The sequence below is a fragment of the Dunckerocampus dactyliophorus genome, chromosome 8 (genome assembly GCF_027744805.1).
Source record: "Dunckerocampus dactyliophorus isolate RoL2022-P2 chromosome 8, RoL_Ddac_1.1, whole genome shotgun sequence".
Lineage (NCBI taxonomy): Eukaryota > Metazoa > Chordata > Actinopteri > Syngnathiformes > Syngnathidae > Dunckerocampus > Dunckerocampus dactyliophorus.
Window position 1 is genome coordinate 19,759,613 of NC_072826.1, and position 25,138 is coordinate 19,784,750.

Consider the following 25,138-nt stretch of genomic DNA (forward strand, 5'->3'; position numbering starts at 1 on the left):
CAGGTTATACATTTCTATAAAATTGTATCAAAGTGTCATTTTGTCAGCGTTTTCCCATGAAAAGATGCCATAAAATGTGTGCTCACTTTTGTAAGGTCCTGTAAGTCGTAATAAAAATGGTTGTTGAAATGCAACCTGATCCATCTACCCCTGCACTGTTAGCACTAACCAATCAGTCAAGGACAATTAACACGCCCTCGGACGCCTGTGGAGAAAGAGAAGGAGGGGATGGAGGGAGGGCATCAAAATAGGAGGCAAAGCATGGTTGTTTTTCTCCTGCGTGTGAGGAGGCAGTGCCTAACTTGTTGAGTGCATAAGAGGCTCCCTGTGTGCGACCCTCTCAGCATTCAGGACCAGAGTACCAGGCGATCCCAACTATTGTAAGTTTGTCTGTGTGTCGTCTCGTAGGGGGGTTAAGAAAAAGAGAGAGATAGAAAGGGGTGGGAGGCAGAGAGCAGCAGCCTCCACCAATCCAGCTTCAATTCGGAGGTGCACTTTAAACGTATGAAATCATTTCTGTCCTCAGCGGCCCAGCCTGTGGACTCCCATCATCTTTCCACTTTCACTCTTGTGCCTGAGTTTCTAAAGAGACGCGCCGATTTGCCTCCGAGGGAACATAACAGGATCATAAGTTTGCAGAGAGGGTCTGTGAAGTAAGTGGTGGAGAAGCTCATCATGGCCGTGTCCCAGGAGAGGAGTGTGCGTCTGGGGCTGTGGGTGCTCCTCTGGCTGGGAGCAGGCATGGTGGCAGATGCATGCAGCTGCAACCCAGCTCACCCACAGCAGCTCTTCTGCAGCGCTGAGACCGGTGAGTTAGCTACTGTACTTTAGCTAAAGAATATAACAACCTCCCTTAGACCATTTCATTGTTGATGATTTGTCATAAGAGCCCAATTACACACAACAGTAAATTGTCTGTGATTGAAGTTTAATGACGTTGCTGCAGAAACTTTCCAAATTAGAGGCAAAAAAAATGATTCCAAGACTAAACTATACGACATTTAAGCCAATTTGATTCATACCCTGGCCAAAGTTTGAGCTAAAGTGCATTTGTTATCTATTTAATGAGTATGTTTAGCTGAAAATGAGAAAGAAAGTGTTGAAAAATTGCCCTTTTCGTCATTTTTTCACGTTTTGACATGCACAAAATTATTCATACCCCCTTTTCAATTCCTGCTTATCTAATGCTCTAAATGTACAGTTCATTAGAAAGCTTTAAATCCTGCCAGAAGTTAGCAAGATGCTTTTAAATGTAATAAACAATGCATATAGCGAATGTCTTAAATGTATCTCTCACGATATTATAGTTTTCTTGTGTAATTTCCTGCTAATAGAGCCATTCAACTTAATTAACATGTATCAAAATTGCTGTCTTCTTGCTGTGTCACATAAAAATAAACCCTAAAAAAAAGTGCCAGATAGTTTGGCCTACTTTTCATCTGTGTGTGCAGTTGCCTGCCTTTCATAATGCCGTTCTTTTTGCTTTTTGTCTAAACACAGGCCAAAACCAACACACTGCTGTGAGTACTTGGCTCCATAAGAGAGCCGGAGTATCTGTCAAAGGTTGCAGAAGAAAAAAAGGGCCTTAGATTTTAGTTGTGTTCAAGGTTCAACATGTGTTGCAGAATCGAGGCTGAGGCCTGTTTTTAAAACCTTCACAAGCCTCAAATTAGATCTGGGTTATGAGAGCACAATGAGTATTTGGGGAAGCGTTTTTAGGACGGTCAAAATGCGTCCACAGTGATTGATGGACAAAGACCGGGATAAACCATCCTTGATCACATGACGTCTTTATATAAGAAGAAAATGCATTGTGACCAGACGGGAAGATGGCCTGAGAGCTGCAACAATTAATACATTTTTACATTTTTAATTTCCTTAGTCATCCATGAAAGCAGACCGACTATCTTTGTGTTTAAGGAAAAACAAGATATGTATTCAAACACATCGGCTTTAACTTGTGAAAACAGTGATCAACATTTTTGAGACTAAATGTCCACTAAATGTTTATGTGTGGTTCAATTGATTTGGTACGTCTAGGGTCTAATCCAGGGGTGGGCAAACTACGGCCCACCAAGCGTTTGAATCTGGCCCGCTAGTTGCTTCCAAAATATTTAAACCTTAAACATTCAAGCTGGCAACATGACTTGCAAGGTGTCAGAGTCAGTCAATCTGAGACAACCTTTTGATGGTTTAAGCAGCTTTCACATGCAGCGATCAAAAGAACTACCTCACCCATGGTGCCAAACAAACACAAGTAAAAAAATATGTGACACACAACTTTACGTACCCACTGCACTGTCTGGGAAGTAAAAAAGGAGGGACATTTATATACTATTTAATAGTCAATGTTTTAGCAGTCATAGTTCGCATTGTATATCACATCCTTTATTCATGTACATTTCGGGGGTCTTATTCAGTAAAAAAAAAAAAAAAAATTAAATTGTTATTTGATGTGGTCTGATGTTTAAAGTGCTCCTGAAAAAAGGGACACAAGAACATACGTGTAGCAGATTGTATGACACTATAATTCCAGGTGGACTGTTAGAATTACGCGTATAAGCGTAAAATAGCATCCATGTATCAAATATATAGTCTGGCCCCCCGGCCAATTTTGTAAACTCAATGCGGCCCGCGAGACAAAAAGTTTGACCACCCCTGGTCTAATCGATTACTTGATTAATCAAAACAGCAAGTTTCACATGAATCGACTAAGAAAAGAATATGTAATGAACACTAAAATGATGGATATAGAATAGATCCCCGTACATTCGCAATTCAGTATTCAAGGCACTGCAATCCGCTTATTTTAAAAAAAAAAAAATTCTCTGAAAATGGGCAGTTTTTCAGCAGAAAACACATCTCATTCACCATACGTCAATAATAATTCATAAATATGTGATAATACAGGCAAAATGCACAGCATACATGCACCAGTGTTAGAAAGCCCACAATTTGTATGTGTTCATGTTTTCATGCTTAAGATAATGTTTTTCGTCAAGCGTTAAGATTTTGCACTTTGTTCGGAGGTCCTTGAACGCACGAATGAAAACAGTTGTGCGCTGAGTGGCAAAAGTTTTTTTGGCTATGGAAGGACTAGCTTCAACAGTCATGGATCCTCTTACATTATCATTCATTATTTTTGAGCAGCTTAAACCTGAATTGTGTGGCGAGTGAACAATGGCAATTTAAGAGAGAAGGGGAGGATTGTGGAGCTGAATCAAAACTAATCATTTACAACAGTCACTCTTATTGCAGATGTTGATCCGAAATCAGAGGAGAATGTCAATTTAACATCAATTACACCATTTTTTCCACTATTCGCTGACTGACGCAGCAGGTCCTCTGTTCTATTACGAGACTCTATTAATGTGCATTACAGCATAAATTGTCCTGTTTACGTACAAAATAATCATTATCATGGTGGATTACACTGGATTGCATATTATATGTAAATGAGTGGTTTGCACACAGTTTAGGGAGCGTCCCGTATGTGTCTATCAATTGACAAATGAGCTTTGAGTATTAATGTGCGGCCCCACCACTGACGCCAAATCCAAAAGAGATGGTCTTATAATTGGTTAAACTGATTGATTAATCAAGAAAATGTGAGGCAAAATAGACTGCACTACTTGGCTGCAACCAGCAGAGGCGCTCTTGATTCAGTCACAACATGTTTGATGTCTAGAGGGCTATGGGACATTGCACTACCTCCATGGTGCATTATTCTGCTCAACATAACACTGGCATGGATGCAGGAGTCCAGAACATTTAGTGTCCCATCACATTAAAAACAATGGTTAAAAAATATCAATGCATTGATAATTTTTCCATCCCGAATACGTCTGGAAGCAAAGAACACAAACAAAAGTGCATCCAATTGGCCGCATGCTCTGTTATATTCAAGGTTTGATTTATGGCCTTTAAATGTGCACCCAAGATGTAGTAAAAGTCAATTTTCATAACAATTTAGCTGGGGCCCATCTATTTTGTGGTTGTTATGTAAGCCCCGGTGGCCTTTTGTTGACCTGACTATGTTGAAAGAGACTTTTTGAATAAAGCTGTACATCTGACTGATATCCCATCTGTACAAACCTTGAAAGAGTCCTCAGCCATGTCCGAGTGTGTGTGTGTGTGTGTGTGTTTGGGCTTGGTATGGTGTGGTGTGTTATAGTGTGTGTGTGTGTGTGTGTGTGTGTACTGGAGAGAGGCCAAGGCAGCTTACTCCATCTCTCTCTACCCTTCCTTTCCTTCCCTCTTCCCGCTTCATTTCCATGTCTATAGGCTGGGCCCAATGGTCTGCATACTAACAATATCAGTGTGAAAGACCACTGACAGTCCAGCTTTGTGAGGATGACAAGGGCGCCGATTCAACGGGGCCGAGGGACGTTTTTTACTACATCAGTTCTCATGGTTTAGCTTTGCGATATTTCCCTTCAGGTTATGTTGTAAGGAGGCTCAGGCACACTTTAATTTGTTTATTAATGCTGAGAAAAAAGCTGGCGCAACTAAGTTAGGACTCCAGATCAACATACACAAATTAAATAATTGTGATGGTCATGTTTTTTGGGGGGTGGGGCGGTGAGGGGGCGGGTGTCTCCTGTACACTATCTACTACCACTACCATCTAGCTGTCTTGTTGAAACAACACATCAAAACTGCCTGTTTACTTCCTGATTTTAATCTAAAAAAAATACTATTTAAGCAAATATTGAATATATATATATATATATATATATATATACAAAAGCAAATTTTACGTGTTTTTTTTGCCAAATTCTTCATTTTCAAGCACAATGGCTAAATGAACTGAAATACAACTATAAGGCATTCAGAAGATGCATTTAAAGATGTGATGATATGTAGTATTCTACACTGGTCACTTGGTGTCAGTAATGTTACATTGATGAGACAATAGCCACCGCAGGAATTACTGTCCAGAACAGGAAGCAATAAAAAGAAGAACAAGAAGGAACTCTCACAATGCTAACATGTGAGTCTAATGTACGTCTAATATGTGTTATTTTCTTGTATTACGTCTACTATATTGGGCAATATGAGTGTAAAGGTGACTAAAGGGGTGTTATTTCATATATGGAGGGCTCTATTCAAATTTTTTTAACTGTATTTAGAAAGTTGTAAACAGGTGTTCTGTGCCCTAACTACAAAAATACTCATTGCGGAAATTCACTTACCACTTTCGGGTCTGAAACCGATTAGCAAGATAAACGAAAGATTACTGTATTTTGATATTTTCTTTTGGGTCATCAACTGAGAGGGGTGTGGAACCATGACAAACAGCTTAACAAAAAGGATAGGGGCCTTCCCCTATTAAGTTGCCTTCAGGAAACATAGAAACAAAAACAATTCATCTGGGCACTTTATGTAGGCTACATGTTGTTGAAGTTGAAGTTGAAGTGTGCATGGTGTGCTGAATAAATGCAACAAACAGCAGTGAACGCTTGCCATAATTATCTTAAACCTAAAAATTTTTTGTGCACTTATTTTTGAATTTTGAATACATTGATGTATTTTTCAAAATTCAACATCAAAACTTGAATTTTCAGATCCAAATTTTATTTCAAGTACAGAACTTTTGACCGTATGATAGCTCCATACTCCGATGGTTTCTGCCAAGTAGTGAACTCCATTATGCCTCCATTATTCAAGACAACACTAGACTAGACAACATAATTCATGATCTTAATGACCAACAATGATTAATCAATGATCCCCATTCCTTGTATACATACACTACTTCTTTTACACACTTGGACCGAAAAAATGTGTCCACAGAAAACAGCTGCTATACACCAAGTGATAATACAGGTCATATGTACAGCAGACATGGAAAACACAATGTTGACATGTTTATGTCTTTATGCTTATGTGACAATGTTTTTTTTTTGTCAAGCTTTGCAATTTTACACTTTGTTTGCCTGTCCTTGAACGCACCCTAGTTGCTGTGAGATGCAAAAATTAAACTTTAGTGGCATGCACCTATACATTTTATACTTTAAATGAGTTTAATAAGGGTGTGAGGCATATTGCTGAGACATGGGAAGGGTTCTGGAGCTGAATCTAACCTAATAACTACAACAGTCACTTTAATTGCGAATATTGCTTCAAACCCGCCAATGAATTTGCACCCTTAAAAACACATTTCTAACACCGATGCTCAAGATCCTCATTTTCTCACATGTATAGTTGCAAAAAATGGCCATCTATTGGCATCTATTTACTGTGAAAGTTCTCCTGTAAAGTGCCAGTAATTCTGCAAAACATAATTAGCTTGAAAGTCATCCAAGTTATCTTTATGTGCAGCCTCTTTCTAATGAATCCACTCATCTATAGTGATGGAAAAGCACTCCACTGTACTATTTTTGGCTAATTGGTTGTAGAATCTTTATTCCTCCTCCACGTTTGACTGCAGCCAAAGCTCAGACTGCCAACCATTGGATACATACACACAACACTGCGAGGCCCAACTGCATTACTTACCATTAACAGATGGCATGGAGCCATGATTGCGTTCACAAAAGAAGGTTTAAAGTGGGCCAGGTAATTTGCCAATAAGCTATTTTAAGGAAAGATGAAGAAGAGTGCATTGCTGGTGCTCATTTCAATGATATATTACAGAAGGTAAAGAGGTGGGGGGCCATTAAACTATTATTATGCAATGATTATTTGTGTCAGATCGTCATAAGTAACTTATTACAACCATCTATCCCTTCCAGCAACCACCATTAAGTCAGACCCTACTAGTTTGCTGCCTCAATGTGGCACTCCTGAGGAAAAAAAACAAGCAAATATTTGGTGGGACCCTTTTACTTATTCCAAAAACGCTTGCATCAAGTCTAAGTGGGAATCCATACATTAATATTGTCAAAAATAGAAATAAAAAAATCTTTCCGTGAGAGATAAACATATAAAGTCATATCTCAGTCAAAGTTGATCTAATTTGAATTCAATTTTATATGCAAATGTAGTGTCAAAGGTTGCAATGTTGAGCCGGGTTTAATCCAGATCTGAACCATATCAGCCTCCCTTCGCTGAGTGCGGTAACTTTTTTTAACACCCAAGTGGAGAAAATGTGCATTTTCAAAAAGAGTTTGAAACATCCTAATTTACCGCAAGTCCGTGATGCATCTAGACTGCGTTCTGGCTGCTGATTGGATGAGCAAGGGAACGGGGAGGGGGACATTTTCAAACCAAGCACTCAGCTTTTTTTGTTTTTTTGATGGGCGTAAGGGAGAGATTTTGGAACTACTACGGAAGGTTGAGCAGAGCAAACATTTCGAGAAGGGGATGAATGCGCCAAGCCTCGGCTACAACTGCTAGCGTTGTGGCTGCACATGAGATTGTAAGGAGGGGGAAGCCGTTCACAGATAGTGAATACATGGAAGAATCGCTAATAAAAATATAACAGCATTTATTCTCCAAAATCAACAATAAACAGGAAATTAGACAGAAAATGAAAGCAATGCCTCTCTCCGCAAGGACAATCAAGGATAACAAGACTAATAGAAAGGCAACATACATCACCAGTAGGCAATGTGATGATCAATTCAGCATATTCAATTGCTTGCGATGAGTCAAGTGATGTAAACAATATTGAGCAGACACACTGACACACACATATGTGAACTCTGGTGGACTTTTTATGTTCAAGTTTGCTACGTTTTCTTTTAATTGCACACAAAATTTAATTTTAGGCCTACATATGCACTCTGCATTTCTGTTATTTGAATTCTGTTGTTGGAACAGGAAAAAATGAAAAAAAAAAAAAACACTTTTAAAAGTTTATAAGCAATGGAATTTTGTTGCGGCTCCAGACCCTAGTCTTATGATCGCAATGTTTGCTTTACTACTTTTCCCACCTGGAGTTGGCCTTCACAAACTTGTAAAAAAGGTAGAAACTTGTACTCAGAGACTTATTTTCAAATGTTTCTATTTTTAGGCCCCTCAAATGCTACAGAAATGGCTGAGACAAGTTTTAATTCATCTTTAGTTAAAACTGGCTTCATTTAAACAGCCTCCCCAGATATTTTCCCTTCACTGCTTCACTCATTTCTGATTAGAATCTGGGTGAGTTTAATGTGCAGTAAAATAATTATATGCCAGTGTTATAGACGTACAGTGACTCTTTATGGGCCATATGTTTCACTGAGGGATGTGTACATTTTCTGACCTCTTCTGTCTCTTTCCCTGTCCGATCAAAACAAAATCTCCTGAAGCATTTTCACAGTAGAGTTGCTCCTCCTTGTACCAGCACATAAAACAGTGGTGTTACTACAGTATATAATGAGGTGCAGCTATGTGACATTTTATACTTTCCGTGTGGCATGTAAATTTTCTTTTTCTACACCCAAATTCTAAGTCCAGTCACCTTTTTCCTGACAGTGATCAGGGCAAAGATTGCCGGAGAGAAGATTGTGTCGCCTAGCAACAGTTCCTCCCCCTACATGAAGATGATCCAGTATGAAATAAAGATGATCAAGGTGAGATGTGCCTTGCTTGTGTTATTGAAGGACTGCTGCTGTCGCTGTAGTGCATATAACATCAAACAATTTAATCCTGATGAGCATTTATAGAGTCATCATCCAAGTGGTGTGAGCAAATAACACAACTAAGTGTGGCATCAGGGTTTCCCGGCCAGCCCCAATTTCATTTGGGACCGCTAAAGAAGGATTTAGCGCTATATTTTTTCTTTTTTTTTTGACTGTATTGGCTCACCTTGACATTAAAATGAATGTAATATAATGAATTACATTATAAAGAATGTAGGCAGCCCACATGCAGTACATCCTCCGCTCTGCAGGGGCAACAGTCAAGCGTACGGATCACATTAAAGCAGCTGTAAAAGAAGACTTCTTTAAACAAATATGGTGCTTGTCACTGCGCAATACGTACCCGGTCCCACGCATGCGCAAGAACTACGTCACTTCCTCCTTTAGCTAATTTTTACGACAGCGCTTCTGCGACGTCAAGTGCTGTCGTAGTTATTTTTTAAATGTATGAACATAAATGGTCAATAACCATACTTCATACATGTAATATGTTGGGAGGTATTGTTAAGACTTTGTTAGCATGGGGATGGTTTTATCGTCTTATGACATCCACCAAGACTGAGCTATGGAAAAACTTACGCAATGCACGTAGCGCAGAGGTGAACGTAAAATCCGGTTACGTGTAACATACATAAATAGAATAAAACACATAAAATGCAGTTATATTTCAATGTAAACAACCTTAAGGAGAGTGCAATGATGGATTAATCTAGAGGATTCAGCTTTTTCAGGGGTTTTTTTCTAAACGGGGAAATACCATCCATCCATACATATCTTCCTAGCAAATGCTTTTGTGTGTGTTTTTTCAGTGGTGAAAAAAAACCCATAAAATAATTTATGGAAGAAAGAAAAGAAGGCTTATAAATTGTCTACTTGCACTATGGGTATGATACAAGAAAAAAAGATTATATTGTTATTTCTATCTATATAACGTTTTTGGAAGTGGACGGGGACGCTTGCTGCCGTAAAATAGATCAACTGATGGCGTAGATTACACATGCCTTACATGTGGCTGCCAAAAAATAGGCCGACCGGATGTAGACGCGTTCTGGATATGCGTAGAACCCAGTTGAACCGATTACGTTCTGGGTACGTATTGCGCAGTGACAGTGCTATTGACTCAAGAAACAAAAGAAGACACTGAAAATTAAATTTTTAACAGCGAGTGGAGTACAAAATACGCATTTACCATCACCATTACAATACAAACAGTGTCCGCCCTGGTTCACATATTGCCCAACTGTCATAAAACTGCCCAAAATTACAAAAAAATAAAATTCAGGTGCATCTAAGGTGTACAGGTGTTCAAAGTGCAGCCTGGGGGCCATTTGCGGACCTTGGCTTTTTTTATATTCGCTCGCGGCACTTTCTAAGAACATCATTTAGCAAGAAAAGGAAAAAAAATAAAAGAAATGGAAATAATGTAAAAAATCTGTATTTTTATAAGAATAAAATCAAAATATCAAGGGGAAAAAAGTTGTAATCTAACGAAAAGACGATGTAATTTTACGAGATTAATGTCATAATTTGACGAAAAATGTCATTTTAGTTGTATAAAGTAGAAATATTAAAGAAAAAAAAGATTTTTTTTTCAAGTCGTAATATAACTAGGAACATAAAAAAACAAAGTTGTCATTTTTGGAAAATTAGGTTGGGGAAAAAGTTATAATATTATGGGAATTAAATCATAATATTACGAAAAAAAGAATTACAAAGATTTTTTTTGAAAAAAGTTGAAAGTTGGAAAATTAAAAAAACAGCAGAAATTAAAACACGCTCGTAATTTTTTAGAAGAAAGTTGAAATAGTTGGAAAATGTAAAAAATTTTTAAAAAAGGCTGTCAAAGTCAAAATATTAAGAGAAAAATGTCGTATTGTAACGGAAAAAAAGTTTCAATTTTACGAGAATAAACTTGTAACATTATGAGGCAAAATAATGTCATTTTAGTAGCATCGAGTTGAAATATTGAAGAAAAAATATTTATATTATGAGAAGTTAAGTTAAAGAAGTTATACTATTATGGAAATAAAGTCAAAATATTATGGGAATAAAGTCATAATATTATCAGAACAAAATTTATTCCGATTATTTCAGAAGAAAGTTGAAATAGTTCAAAAATAAAAAAAAAACAGCAGAAAAAATTGGAAAAAAAGAGCAAAGACTAAGTTCATACTAATAAGCTTTTTTACCTATGTCACAAAGCTGAAAACCAGTTATTTTTCTTGAAATACATATAACGTCTTAGCATATCTACGTTAGTTTATAAAATATCGAAGTTTCGTCCTTTCATTTTTCAGTATGTGGACCTCGGTGGAAAAAGTTTGGACACCCCTGACCTATAAGGGGTTGTAGTCACACTCGTAATTGATTAACTTCATTAAAAGGTATATTTAAATAAGTGGTAGCGCAACATGTACCTACTGTACAATCACCATGACCTCCCCCTTCTGTTTGCAGATGTTTAAAGGCTTTGACAAGGCCAAGGACATCCAGTATGTGTACACTCCGGTCTTCTCTTCGCTGTGTGGTGTTAAACTTGACTCCAACAACAAAGCAGGGTATCTTCTCTCAGGTACTGCGCCCAAAAAACATTCTGTTTGGGAAAACTACAGTAAAATCACTGCATCACTGTGTTGCGATGATATTAAACAGGAAGTATGTGGAGCGACGGGAGGCTCTCCATTGGCCAATGTGACCTGGTGGAATCCTGGGACAATTTATCACTCTCACAAAGGAAGAATCTCAACTACAGATACCAGATGGGCTGCGAGTGCAGAGTGAGTCAGGATTTTTCATTCTTCCTTCATAAATATTCAAATCTGTCCTGCTACTGTAAGTAAATGTTGGCGCAGGAAACCGAAATTATGGCTAAAAAGCCACTTGTCATGCCTCTCTCTGCAACAAACATTCTCTTTACTTTGCTACAAGAACCTGCCGTCTTTCAGCCATGGTTCCAGGGATTTTTTTTCTTTCAATGACAAAATCAGGTGATCAAAAATATTGAGAAAGTTGGCATCAGAAAGTCTGGGTGGTAGACTACTGTTTGATCCCTATTTCTAGTACTCTAGGCTTATTTTAAGATGTGTAGTGAAGCCTGCTACTTTTTTTTTTTTTTACAAAGCTGTCCTCCATAGCTGGGTCATGTCCATGAGGTAACCTGCAACATCAAAAGCAACCATTTGAGTGCCTCTTCGCTCAAAAGTCAAGCAAACGAGGGAGGAAGTTGATGGATTTTTCCCATGTTTGGTGCTCATAGGGAGCCGCAAGGGACACATTACTGTTGGTCCATCCATCATTCAAAAGTCACTTTTGCATAATAGGATACCTTTAAGCCATTTGGTGATTTAGTAAATCCTTCTTTTCCACAGATTAACGTGTGCTACACGGTGCCATGTGCATCTACGGGAGAGAATGAATGCTTGTGGACGGACTGGCTGCTGGATAACAGCCTTAACGGCGAGCAGGCTCGGCAGTACGCTTGCATTCGCCGCTCTGACACAACCTGTGGCTGGTACAGGGGAGGCCATGCCCCTGAAAAAGACTTCCTGGACATGACTGACCCCTGACCTGCTCACTATTCCCTCCATGTGATTTCTTTGGATGCCTCCAGTCAGAGGGATATCCTGCTTTGGCTTTGTGTAGCTCAAATTTGGATGCTTATGCGTAACATTAGCAGCAGATATCAATGAAAATTGGGTTGATTTCATATCTGGAAGACTTACTGGATACTGCGGCTTTTAGATGTTTTTTTTTAAAATGGGAAGATTGTCCTTTAGCTCCCACATACAACAAATCTCATAGACAAAAGTGGAATTTCTTGTTGCAGGAAAATCAGTTATTATAACTCTCTATTGTCATGCTTCTGTCAATCCGCCAGCTGGTCCAGAATACAGCTGCACGAGTGCTGACTAGAAATAGCAAAACAGAGCACATTTCGCCTGTACAGTGGATCCCTGCACTTTCAGCATTTAAAGCCCCGCAAATTAGCAGTTTAAAAAAAAAAAATTACATTTAAATTTAAATGTATTAATTTTTATTATTACATTATTCATTTAAATTTTAATACAAAAAAATGTATTAAAATTTAAAGCCACATTTCATTCACCCCAAGTAATACGTAATAATGCAGGTAAAACATACAGCATACCACCATTAAAGAAGGCCACAATTTTATTTGAATAGATTTACGTCTTTATGTATCACTGATAATATGTCTTTGTCAAGCATTGAGATTTCGCACTTTGTTCGGGGGTCCTTGAACACACCATAGCTGCTGTGAGACGCAAAGGAGAAACTTATATACAGTATAACCTCTACACCGTGACTCTGACTCCATCTGTTCATGGATCATCTTACAATATCATTCATTAGTGGTGAGTACCTATACATTTTATACTTTATATGTGTTTAATAAGCACGTGAGGCATATTGAAGAGAGAAGGCTAGGGTTCTGGAGCTGAATCTAATCTAATAATACGTTTATTGCAAATGTTGATCCGAAGTAGGAGAACTTCAATGTCAAGCTAACAGGAAAGTTTGGGTAGACATTTTATAGGCGTCTCAATTACTCACAGATTTTCGCCATTCATAGGTGGTTTTGGAAGGTAATAACTACTTTTTTCACTTCACTGCACTGGCTTCCTTTAAAATTGAGAAAACAATTTAAAATCCTTCTGCTGTACAGTAATTGGTTAGAGCTTGTGCCGCCTCATCAACCCAGACTAGAGTGCTACGTTCCTAGAATTTTTAAACCTCGTTGGGATAAAAAACAGCTGCAGAACCTTCACCTGCAAAATGATTTACCTCAGATTGAATCCTCCTGCCGTCATTTGCATGACACGTTCAAATCGCTTCAAAAGTCAGGAAATCATGCTCCTTTTCACTGATATGACAGCTCTCGCATTGCAGACCATTCCACGATGCAAATGCACACCTGCACGGCCACCACCAGTACGATATATACAAATATACCACTATGATTAAAATATATATTCAGACACAGGAATTATATATGACAATAATTCCTGACATTGTAAATAGTGTTCATTACTGAGCATTAACACTTTAAAAGCTAACCACATTTAATTTTATAGCCTAGGTACTGTACTTATCTTATTTGATTGCTATTTAAATTCAGCAGATTCACTTCAATGTCAAAGTAAACTAAAAAAAAAAGTATTCTCTGCACCAGAAGCTAATACATATAAACTTGCTGACTTTATTGTATGAAAACAAAAAGGTGCATTATAGCTATTGCACATTCAAAGACGACTTGTAATTGTTGCATGATTTGTTTTGATACAGTACGTATTATAAATTAACAATAACAAATAATGATTAGCATTAATGTATGGTGTTAGTGAAGTATTATCAAACAGTGTATGTTTTATACTGAAGGAATTGTTGTGGTATTTGTATTTATGTTGCTTTTTGTCTCAATATAGTTGTTTTTTTTTATTTCCATGTACCAAAAAAGATTGTATATAAAATGATGAATGGAATCTAATTCATTCTTTCTCCTCCCTCTAGTCACCAAAAGGTTAGAACATATAGTATATTAGTATATTGTCAAGAAGCTATTTTTTTGTCAGTAGTTGCAGCGTACAGACAAATGGGCAAAAACGGAGATCAAACATTTTTGTCATGGTCGTCAAAATGGTAAAAAAAAAACATCTCACCATGTCCTTATAGTTGGGGTAGAACGTCTGATCAATGACAGGGAATTTGTCGGCACCCAGCCTCTTTTGATTGTTGATCAACTGGGAAAACTGCATAAAGAGGAGCATAACAGGAGACACACTGAAGCACCATTTATTTGTCATTTATTATGCACATCCAGTCAAATGAAAATTAACTATTTTTGGTGATTAAAAAAAAGTTACATGTTTTGATATATTTTTTCTTATTTTTAAACATGTTTAAATCTTTATATTTTTTGTTTTATATACAGTACATTTTTTTTATTTAGTTAAACAATTTTGATGACAATTACACATCAACAGCCTTGTTTAAAGGAAAGCTGCACTTTTTCTGGAATTTTGCATATCATCCACAATCCTTATGTGAGACATGAACACACGTCTTTCTCTTTTCTGTGTGTTCGAAAGAGATTAAAACAGCTCATACGAGGCAGCTACAAATGCACGTAATGGGCCTATAAAGCCTTCTGAAAACACCTCCAAAAAACACCAACAACACTCCATTTACATATAATGTGACCTGCACATTAACCAAGCGACAGCAACATTAATTTGATTGTTATTCATTTTGTTATGGCGAAGAATTACTTTACTGGCGTAGTGACACCTCGCCACACCACACCGGCTAGCTACTAGACAACTAACGACTAGCTTCACCACACACTCGCTTACAGTACATCAGCGCCTCGCTCACAATGCCTCAGTCCCCTAACGAACGGTAACGCTCCATATTGGTATTGCTGCTGTGTTTTTGTTTTTGAGTTTAGAAAAGTTAAAACTATGTGAAATCAATGAGCCCAGGAAGGAGGTTCTGGTAATGCTTAAAATTACCAAAATAGGGCAAAATACTGTAAGTATTACATGTTATCATGACTGTACCTGGTACTACATGGTCACAGCATGTATATAAAACCATAAAACCTTGTTGGAGGTGTTTTTCATAGCGAGCATTGTAGGCGGAATAGGTGTGTCTCATTACATGTATTAATTAGCTACCTCTTTTTAGCTGTTTTTATATCTTTAGAACACACAGGAAAGACAAACACGTGTGTTCGTGTATCACATAAGGATTGTGGATGACAGGCAAAATTCCAAAAAAGTGCACTTTTCCTTTAAAAGGGGCTGTCCTACATTTGCCTGCATGCTGCCGAATCCGAGGGCTTCAGCTAAGAGAAGAATTCAGATTTAGAAACTTACTATAGTGCCCCACTGGGATCCAATTTCACTTTAAACGCCCCTAAATAAGCAGAATACGACCCCTTTAAACAAAAGAAAAAAAGCGGAACGTCTACATTTTTCTACCTGTTTTACACCTTGTATTAATCGCTACCGCTGCCCGTTTAGGCAGCAAGTTAGTTGGGCCTGAAGTAATGGTGCCCTCTGCTGGTTGCCGGCAAGCAATGGAACTCCTTTATGGTTCCATTACTTCAAGAAAAAGTGATTGGATAAAAATCGAATCGATATAAACCTTTGATAGAGGTTTGATGAATTCATTTACGACGGCCATAGAGCACATGTTTCGAGGCCAATTAGATTAGAATTGGCTTTGCAAAAAGCAAAAAAGCAGGTTGTTGTTGTATTACTTACAGCCCAAGGTTTGTCACAGAGATTGTAGATGGAGTCCAGCGAGTTGACAGAGGGGACGCCGGCATACTGCAGACCGATGATTAAGTTCCTAAAGTCTTCGTTCTGGGCCATGCTGAAGGCGTGTTGGCGTACCAACACAAAGTCTGGCTTGAAGGACCTGGTGGATGAAGCGGATGGAATTTTCAAGAAATGATTGAAGCCAAGGACAAAATTAAATAGTTAAGATGACAATTAAGCTCGGTGACAGACTGATGGAGACCTTTCTATTTTATCTATTCATCTGTGTGTAGCGAAAGAAAGCATGTGAAAAAAGCACTAGAGAAGAGATGCACACATATAGCAGAGAGGCTAAAAAAAAGACACATAAAAAAATACATAAAAATGTCTTGCTCAGTGCGACCACCAGCACAAGCAGCAGCAGTCTGTGCACTGAGAATACTAATCAGACAAGCCGAGGAACCTGAAGAGCTGGAGTAGCGAGCACACCGCAATTAATGGGACAGTAATCTCTTCATTACTCAGTAGAATGAAAGATCAACCTACATTTTAATCACACTCAAGGTCATCCTAACTTGCTTCCACTCGTTATGGGCTTTGGCAACCACGCAGTAAGGAGATTAACACATTTCCAGCAAAAAAAAATCATCCAGGAGAAGCAATCTAGTTGTACAATATAAAAACAATATGTTCTGGGATGTTGGTTGACTTCCAAGTTGTTGCAATTTCAATGCAATTGTGCTCTTAGGAAATTATGTCAAGTGAATTAATTAGTGCCAGGACCCTATTTAACTGTAGTTTGAAGTTTCATAGTCATACAAGTATAAATGTAAATTAAACCCATACCTATCAACACCTCCCTTTTATCCTGGGAAACTCCTATATTTTGCCCTTATTTCCTGGCACGCTCATGTTTTAATAGTTTCAAGTACAGTATTTTTCCAGTATTCCACCTTTGAATGAAAAAAAAAAAATCTCTCCACTATTGTCAGCTTAACACATCAGTATGCAGTCAGGTGTTTACAGTTTCCAAATTGTAGTGGAATGACCACAATTTGCCTTAGAGTCGTCCCTCCTTTATCGCGGTTAATTGGTGCCAGACCCGACCGCGATAAGTGAATTAAGAAGTACAAGTCAGATTCAATATTAATAAATTGAATATTTTTGTAGTTGACGCAAAGAAAACCTAAATATGTTTCACATTATTAGAGCCCAGTAGACATGAAATACTGTAACACCCCTACAGTCACCTTTACACTTACATTATTCTTTACCTTCTTCTTTACACCATAATGCGCAGGCTACAGGATCACTGCAAGGACATAAGAGACGGCCGCATAGCATAGCAAGCTACAGAGTTACTTGTTAGCCTTTCCAATTTGTTTATTCTAAACTTAAGATAGTGTTTCAAACGGAGCGAGGAAGAAGCACAAAGTAAGAAGCTAAAAACTTACCACTTCCACACGGAATGGGAGGTAGACTTTTTTTTTCGCTCTATCATGTCGGACATGCCATGGCTGATCACATGCAGTGTGAAAGTAATGTAACATAACATCATGTCTCATCGATGTAACATTACTGACGCTTGGTGGCCCAAATACTACAAATAACTTGCCTTTCTATATTTTTTTACTAATAATAGGCCATAGTCAACCATGAAACAGCAATAATTTATTAATTATTTTTTGAAAAAACGCAACAACCACAACGACAACTCTATGGTGATCGTGTGACCACGCCCAAGGGACACACCCACCAGTTCATCCAAAACTATATAAACAGCACATCCTTTGCCAAAATGACTCATCTCCGTCAGGAGAATCATTCAATTTGACTGAAGCTGACGTGCAGGCCAGGAAATAATCGGCTATTTTCCAGTAAAGCCTCCCTTGACTGCTTTCTAGCTCTTCTCCCTATTGAATATGTTTCTGTGTGTGTGCACGCATACCAAGCAGCGATAAAACATAATTACCGTCCAGTGCTTATCATACTGGTGCTGATGTGCAGTGGGATTTGAAGACATGCTTTATTGCAATTCATACATACTATTTATCATTTAATGACAATTATGGTTGGCTACCCTCCTCCATGAAGAGGTTGCATGTACTCTAGTATATTGCAGTAGTTTGTCTAATCGGACAAATGCTGCTTGTCGTCATATACTCAACAAAAATATAAACGCAACACTTTCGTTTTTGCTCCCATTTTTTTTTTGTTCCCCTCTCCTGTCCAGCCTTTAAGGCAGATAGAATTGTAGATCTAAATGCCCTCAAGTGCTCAACAAATTTACTGTGCCAGGGAAAAGTGTGAGATACACTTCCCCTGTTATACAGAATTTATTTGACTTTGATGCTTGGTATTATGGAAATTTGGAGCGGCCGGACCGGAGCAGGAGGGGACAGAGAAGAAGAGAAAAGAGAGGGGGGGGTGCGGGGATAAGAGGGGGACAAAAAAAAGACAGAGACAAGGACAACAGCAGCAACAACAGAACAACAGAAACAAACAGGTCTACATCAGCAAATGTCTGTGACGACTATAAAGACCCTGACGGAAAGGACAAAATAATATCAACAACCACAATGACAATACTGCATTGAAACAGGAACACATAATAGTAGTAGTGAAATTATTAACTATGAGCATGATCAGAATGACAGTAACTGTAATGCATATCATTGTAAAAACTATAATCATATTGCTTACATCACCATCGCTGTAATAAAACCAACAACATAATAACACCCTGGTTAACTCCGTGAGTAATGTGGGGAAGTACGTACGTATTGTGAGTGTGCATATTTACGTGTGTACAGGTATCTCTGCATGTGTGGAAGTCTTCATATATACAAAAGGTGCAAGAGTGTTTGAGCGTGTAATTGTCATTGAGAATGCATGAAAGGAGAGGGGCCCCCCTCCACCACCCAGAGAGCCCTGCCCCAAATAGCCAGGCCGAGCCCCCACCGCCAGAAAGCCACCAGGCCCGCAGGGGCAGGCAGCACAAAGATCAGCCCCCCAAGAGCCAACACAGAGAGCCCTCCCCCCCGGGAAGACCAGCAAGGGGCCGCAGAGAGACAATCCCAACCAAAAACAGGGCGCCGGCGGGCCGGAGGGCAGCCAACCCTCGAGACCACCGAGAGATCACACCCCACAAAGGCAGACGAGCACCGGGGGCCATACACCGGAAGGCCCAGAGACGCCCCCACAACCGGAAAGAAGCCCCCTCACGCCGGAAGCGCCAACCCCCCCCACCGCCACACCCCACCCCCAGGGAACGGAGCCCGGCCCACCCCGGGCAACCCCACGCCCGACCCCCAACACAGGAACGCCCTGCCCAGGGACGCAGGAGGCACATCTCTTACCCACCCGACAGAGGCCCGGGCGGCAGATGTATCACCCAGCACCTGACCCCACGGAGTAAACCCCTATATACCCCCCCAAAAATAAATAACAAAAATAAATAAATAAATAAAAGCACGCACACACACATACATACGCACACGCATGCACACACGCACACGCACACACAGTGGTCGACTGTCCGACACCCAGAAGCCTCGCTGCCAGATGTCCCCTGCCGGGGACCCAGGGCGCAGCAGAGCCGGGGACCCAGGGTCCCAGACACACAATCCAGAACCCGAGGCACGGAGGACGCGGACCACAGGGGAGCAGGAAGACCCCAGGCCGCCCCATCCCAACGGCAGGACGGCAGCAAGGCAGACAAAGGAGCCGGCGAGGAGGAAAGCCGGCAAATGAGCAAGCAGGCGGGCAACCGGGCAAGCAGCCGGGCCAACCACCACCCACCACCAGTCGACACCCGTGGGGCAGCAAACCCCGGAGTGGGAGTGGTGCACCCCAAGCCGCAGGGAGGCCAAGCACCAGAGTTGAAAAGGCGAGACCAGCAGCAGACCAGCCGCCAGACCCCACCAGCCACCGGGAGCAAGACCACCCACATGCCACCAGAGCTGACAGTGCACCACCCGCACCCCACCCGCGACAAGTCCGCTGACAGACCGGGGGAGGCAAAGACGCGGACGCAGATCACAAAGACCAGCGGTGACAAATGCCCAAGCGCCTGGCAGAGCACCCCCCCCAGCAGGCCTGGCCCCAGGGCACATGCCCTCCCCCCCTGCCCGTCACCCAGGCCCACGGTACCCGCGAGCAGGACCAATACAGCGACCAGCAGCCACCACAGCGCAGCAACCACAAGTCCCCGCGGCGGCATGCGGGCCATCCGTAGTACCGGCACCGCCCTCCGGAGACTGCCAAATCCACCCCAAGAGCGCAGAGGTGCCCACGGCCCATGTCAGTCCAAGGGAAGCACCGCAAGCTGCCCCCCCCCAGCGCAAGCCCCAGCATCAACAGGCCATCCCAGGGAAGGGCAGGCGAACCAGACAAAAGCATCCCACAAACCAGGCCACCCCGGGTGAGCCACTGTGCCACGACGGCCAGAGGACAGGTCCACGGCTACACCCCCGACCCTGGAGGACAGGCGCCGCGGAACAAGCAGGAGGTACCCCAATCCAGCCCGCTCCACCTGTGTATGTAATAAGGTGTGATTGTGTCTATCACGCAACTGAAAATATAAATAAAAATAAATAAAAGACGACAGCTCTGAAGAGCTGGTCTCTGTGCCCCTGAGTAGTCGCTGACGAGTATCTGTGTGCATGTATGATAGGGGTGTATGTGGATGATAGCTAACGATGAAATTAAAATTGGGGGACAGCTGCCGCACGGTGGGCTCCCATTTTTTATGAGATTAATTCAAAGGTGTAAAACTTTTTCCACATACACAATATCACCATTTCTCTCAAATATTGTTCACAAATCTGTTTAAATCTGTCAGAGTGAGCACTTCTCCTTTGCTGAGATAATCCATCCCACCTCACAGGTGTGCCATATCAAGATGCTGATTAGACACCATGATTAGTGCACAGTTGTGCCTTAGACTGCCCACAAAAAAAGGTCACTCTCAAATGTGCAGTTTTATCACACAGCACAATGCCACAGATGTCGCAAGATTTGAGGGAGCGTGCAATTGGTATGCTTACAGCAGGAATGTCAACCAGAGCTGTTGCTTGTGTATTGAATGTTCATTTCTCTACCATAAGCAGTCTCCAAAGGCATTTCAGAGAATTTGGCAGTACATCCAACCAGCCTCACAGCCGCAGACCACGTGTAACCACACCAGCCCAGGACCTCCACATCCAGCATGTTCACCTCCAAGATCGTCTGAGACCAGCCACTCGGACAGCTGCTGAAACAATCGCTTTGCATAACCAAAAGAATTTCTGCACAAACTGTCAGAAACCGTCTCAGGGAAGCTCATCTGCATGCTCGTTGTCCTCATCGGGTTCTCGACCTGACTCCAGTTCGTCGTCGTAACCGACTTGAGTGGGCAAATGCTCACATTTCATGGTGTCTGGCATGTTGGAGAGGTGCTCTCTTCACGGCTGAATCCCGGTTTACACTGTTCAGGGCAGATGGTGGACAGCGTGCGTGGCGTCGTGTGGGTGGGTGAGCGGTAGCGGTAGCGGTAGCGGTAGCCCTAACCCTAACACCCCCCCCCCCCCCCCCCCCCCAAAAAAAAACCAAACTGCAGAGTGGCCTTTTATAGTGGACACTCTAAGGCACATCTGTGCACTAATCTTGGTGTCTAATCAGCATCTTGATATGGCACACCTGTGAGGTGGGATGGATTATCTCAGCAAAGGAGAAGTGCTCACTATCAGATTTAGAGAGATTTGTGAACAATATGTGAGAGAAATTGTGATATTGTGTATGTGGAACAAGTTTTAGATCTTTGAGTTCATCTCATAAAAAATGGGAGCAAAAACAAAAGTGTTGCGTTTATATTTTTGTTGAGTATAATTTGATGGGAGCGTTTTTTATGTGCAGCACGAACCTGATCGCTTTGGCCCCGCCCTTGATGACCTGCATGTCCACGCTGCAAGTTCCATTTGAATGTGAGATGAGGTTGATGTCCGGGAATTCAGCCTGGCAGGAAGATGGAGAGAGAAAACACAGAGCATTCAAATAATTTTACACATATTATGTTAAGCCTGAAATCATAGCAACATTAAACAGTATGAATTATATAGACAAAAAGAAGAATAACAAAAAACCTCTTAATAGTATTGAGTGAAAGCATGTAGTTATCATGTATTGTAAGTAAATATGAAAGTACTTATATAGAAGTAAAGTAAAGTAATGTAAAAGAAAATAGCATATGATATATTGTAATATTGCACAGGTGTATATTATATAATATTCGACAGGTGGGCATGACATAGTAAGGCAATTTAAAAACACTAGACTGTACTTTTATTTATGTATTTTATTTTTATTTATTTTTTGCAGCAACACGTCCACTGTAATATCCTTTTGTGAATATAAATATGTAAATATATATTTTTAAAGTTATGTAATATTCTGCTTTTACAAAACCAAATTACTGACATATCATATTTCTTCTTTTTCTTCTTCTTCTTCTTCTTCTTATTATTATTAGGGCCCGAGTACAAAATATGTGAAGGCCTTATTTATTATTAGTAGTAGTGGTAGTAGTTAGTAGTTAGTTAGGGCCGAGATTAAAATGTGTTAAGGTTTCTTGTTTGGAGAAAAGCTGTATGGCGAGAACAGGGCATCCAGAAGCCAATCAGACTGTGAACTATGGCATCGCTATTATGATTGATAATACAGTATACGGAACTGGCAATATGCAAGGCATTACTGGAAGTGTACATTTAGTGCGTTAGGCACACCTTGCAATCCAACCAGCTTCGGTGTTCACAGCGTCAGCGAGTGACGTGTGGCTGGTTTTTTCATTGGTGTTGAACAGTTTCTTGCCACATTTTGATGTCCAAGCAGAAGCTGTAGTATTCTACATTTGATCAATTTTACTCAAGATTTGTCAAATAAACCCATGTAGATGTTCAGACTTGTCTGCACCCCCACCGGCTCAGCACCAACTTTCAGGTACCGGCGATCACCGGTTCCGTTTTATAACACACCTCATACAGTACATAGAATAGATCCATGTTGACAATTTGGCGACATTGTCTCTATATTTAGCGTGTAAGGGTGTGCATATAAGTGTTTCTTACGTCATGCATTTATTCCGTAATTAAATACAGGCAATCAATAAAGGTGAAGAATTCGCAGAGCAGGCGCGCTAGAGTGAGCTGCACCCCCGTAACGCCGTGCAATGCAAGTCTGAAAGCTGTCAAAATCCGAAAAACAATTGCATTGTTTTGTGACTCGGTTAAATAAAGTTTGTCCAGTCATGTTTTTTCACTGTACTTTTCTTAAAATTAATGTTAAAAGCTCATCTCGTCTCATTCTTGTGGACCCAATCGTGCATCATCTCGTGATACCCTTAGCATTAGTACTAGCAGTAGTAAAATAAAAATCTTTTTCATATAGATGGGTGTGAAATATGCAATTTTGTGCCATTATTTGGACTTTTTTATTTTGAAGAAAAAAAAAATGCAAAATTCCCTGAACTGTTGATCCTTACATTTTTTTAAATAAAATAAATTATTATTATTGTGAAACCAATGTAATACCTGCTCCACTTTGACGTCATACTCCCCGAAAACCTTCTTTCCCCGAAATACTTTGGCCCTGGAAGAGGAAAGAAGAGACATTTGTTGAGATGAATAAACCCAGAAAGTTATCAACACTGCTCTCTAGTGGCCGCCACACTCCCAGTGAAATGAGCAAGAGAAAGAAAATGGATGCCTTCCTCTGATACATTTGATGGGCAAATTTCACATATGAAATGCCATGGTGCAGTCTGAATGATGAACGTGCCCAATAACGGCGCCATTCCAAGTGCGCTTCCTGTATCTTTGGCTGCCGCTTGGTTGAAGATGGATGTACAAACTGATCACAAGTGAATACGCAGGCAGGTTGATGGGAGATCAGACAAGCGAGGATGAACATGCTAGATTCTGCTGCTACTGCTCGGGATGCTTTCTTCAAACATTGCTCTAAATGGATCGCAGATGGCTTTCATTACGTGCATCAGGAGCCAACACGCCGAGGCTAAAAAAAGCAACCATGAGGCCAGAACTAGTTGGTTGAGAGGTTTTCCCCCACTCCTCCTTGTCCATGTTGGGGTTTATTCATGCACCTGATGCAGTGGAGCAGCCTCATTACAATGCAAAAGTCTTTTCTTGCATGTTATAAATATCGCTTACTTGAGGCTAAGCATTCAGCCTTGCGAGCTGAAAAATGTGAAAATCAAATGAATGTTCAATCAGTGCTGCCCATTAAAATGTATTTCTAATCCCTTCAATATAACCCCATAGAATCCTGCCTAGAGGCACACTGCGTGTGAGTTTGCTTCATTAGGATGAGGCCATCTGTCATCTGGGGGGGGTTATACAGTGTAGTGTATGTTGTTGGTACTTACAAGACATCAATAAGACATGGAAGACACATGGAATTCCAAAAGGGTGCTTCCTAAAAGGTATCTACATATTTGTTGATATTGTATGTTCCAATTGTATGTGGTGTCCCACAGGGCTCTATACTTGGTTGTTGTTTTGTTTTTAGGACACAGTAGATCCCTGCACATTCGCAATTCACCATTCATGGCCCTGCAAATTTGCTGATTTTTGGTCACTGTTAAAACTCCCCACCCCCACCCCGCTCCACACACTTTTTATATGTTCACGCTTCTCAAGTGTTGAGATTTCACACTTTGTTCGGCAGTCCTTGAACACATCATAGTTGTGTGCTGAGACGCAAAATCTAGTTGGTTACAGAAGCACGATCTAGCGCTAGCCTGACGACCAGGTTGACTCAGATTCATCAATCATCTTACATTAGCATTCATTAGTACAGTTTTTACTTTAAATGTGTTTAATACGTGTGTGATGCATATTGAAGTGGGATGAGGGGGGGTTCTGGATCAAATCTGGATCAAATCTAATCATTACAACAGTCCCTTTTATTGCACATGGTGATTCAAAATCGGAGGAGAACATCAACGTCAAGCTAGCAGGAAGGGTGCGAGCCGTGTGACAAATACATTTTCATGACTGTACCAATTATCATCATTTTTTTTTCATTTGCTGGTATTCCTGGAAGGTAATCCTTCAGAAAGGCTGGGATCTACTGTATACTGTATTAGAAAAAAAATTGAATGAATACCATTTGTGTCAGTTCGTTACAAGGCAGAATTATGTACCTTACCTGTAAATTCGCTAGCTAAAGGCTGGGCTGCATTTGTTTATTTGTTTGCATATTTGTTTACCGGGTACATGCAGGACTACATCG

At 40.5% G+C, this 25,138-nt stretch overlaps 2 protein-coding genes across 4 annotated transcripts in view; one reads left to right on the forward strand and one right to left on the reverse strand.

The window, feature by feature from the left end:
* syn2b (synapsin IIb) overlaps positions 1-25,138 on the reverse strand; it is a 74,058-nt gene that overhangs the window by 16,996 nt on the left and 31,924 nt on the right. For both annotated transcript variants that reach the window (XM_054783746.1, XM_054783745.1), the window contains exons 2-5: positions 23,419-23,476; positions 21,756-21,847; positions 15,857-16,013; positions 14,249-14,338 (exon numbers count right to left, since the gene is read on the reverse strand). In XM_054783746.1, coding sequence (XP_054639721.1) covers positions 14,249-14,338; positions 15,857-16,013; positions 21,756-21,847; positions 23,419-23,476 — 397 coding nt within the window. The remainder of the gene's footprint in view (positions 1-14,248; positions 14,339-15,856; positions 16,014-21,755; positions 21,848-23,418; positions 23,477-25,138) is intronic.
* On the forward strand, positions 317-14,320 carry LOC129185996 (metalloproteinase inhibitor 4-like). 2 transcript variants are annotated; one of them, XM_054783748.1, is made up of 6 exons: positions 317-380; positions 527-808; positions 8,404-8,501; positions 11,028-11,142; positions 11,223-11,347; positions 11,939-14,320. In XM_054783748.1, exons 2-6 carry the CDS (start codon positions 676-678, stop codon positions 12,134-12,136), a joined length of 669 nt encoding a protein of 222 aa, XP_054639723.1. In that variant the 5' UTR covers positions 317-380; positions 527-675; the 3' UTR covers positions 12,137-14,320. The 2 variants fall into 2 exon arrangements, with proteins under 2 accessions (XP_054639723.1, XP_054639722.1); XM_054783747.1 differs by lacking the exon at positions 317-380 and having other exon boundaries at positions 455-808.

What these genes read in the sequence shown, in the direction of transcription:
- LOC129185996 (XM_054783748.1), top strand. Translation starts at nt 676, where the DNA reads ATGGCCGTGTCCCAGGAGAGGAGTGTGCGTCTGGGGCTGTGGGTGCTC. An exon ending in AGCAGGGTATCTTCTCTCAG is followed by an intron (nt 11,143 to 11,222) that starts GTACTGCGCCCA and finishes GATATTAAACAG; the next exon opens with GAAGTATGTGGAGCGACGGG. An exon ending in AGATGGGCTGCGAGTGCAGA is followed by an intron (nt 11,348 to 11,938) that starts GTGAGTCAGGAT and finishes TCTTTTCCACAG; the next exon opens with ATTAACGTGTGCTACACGGT.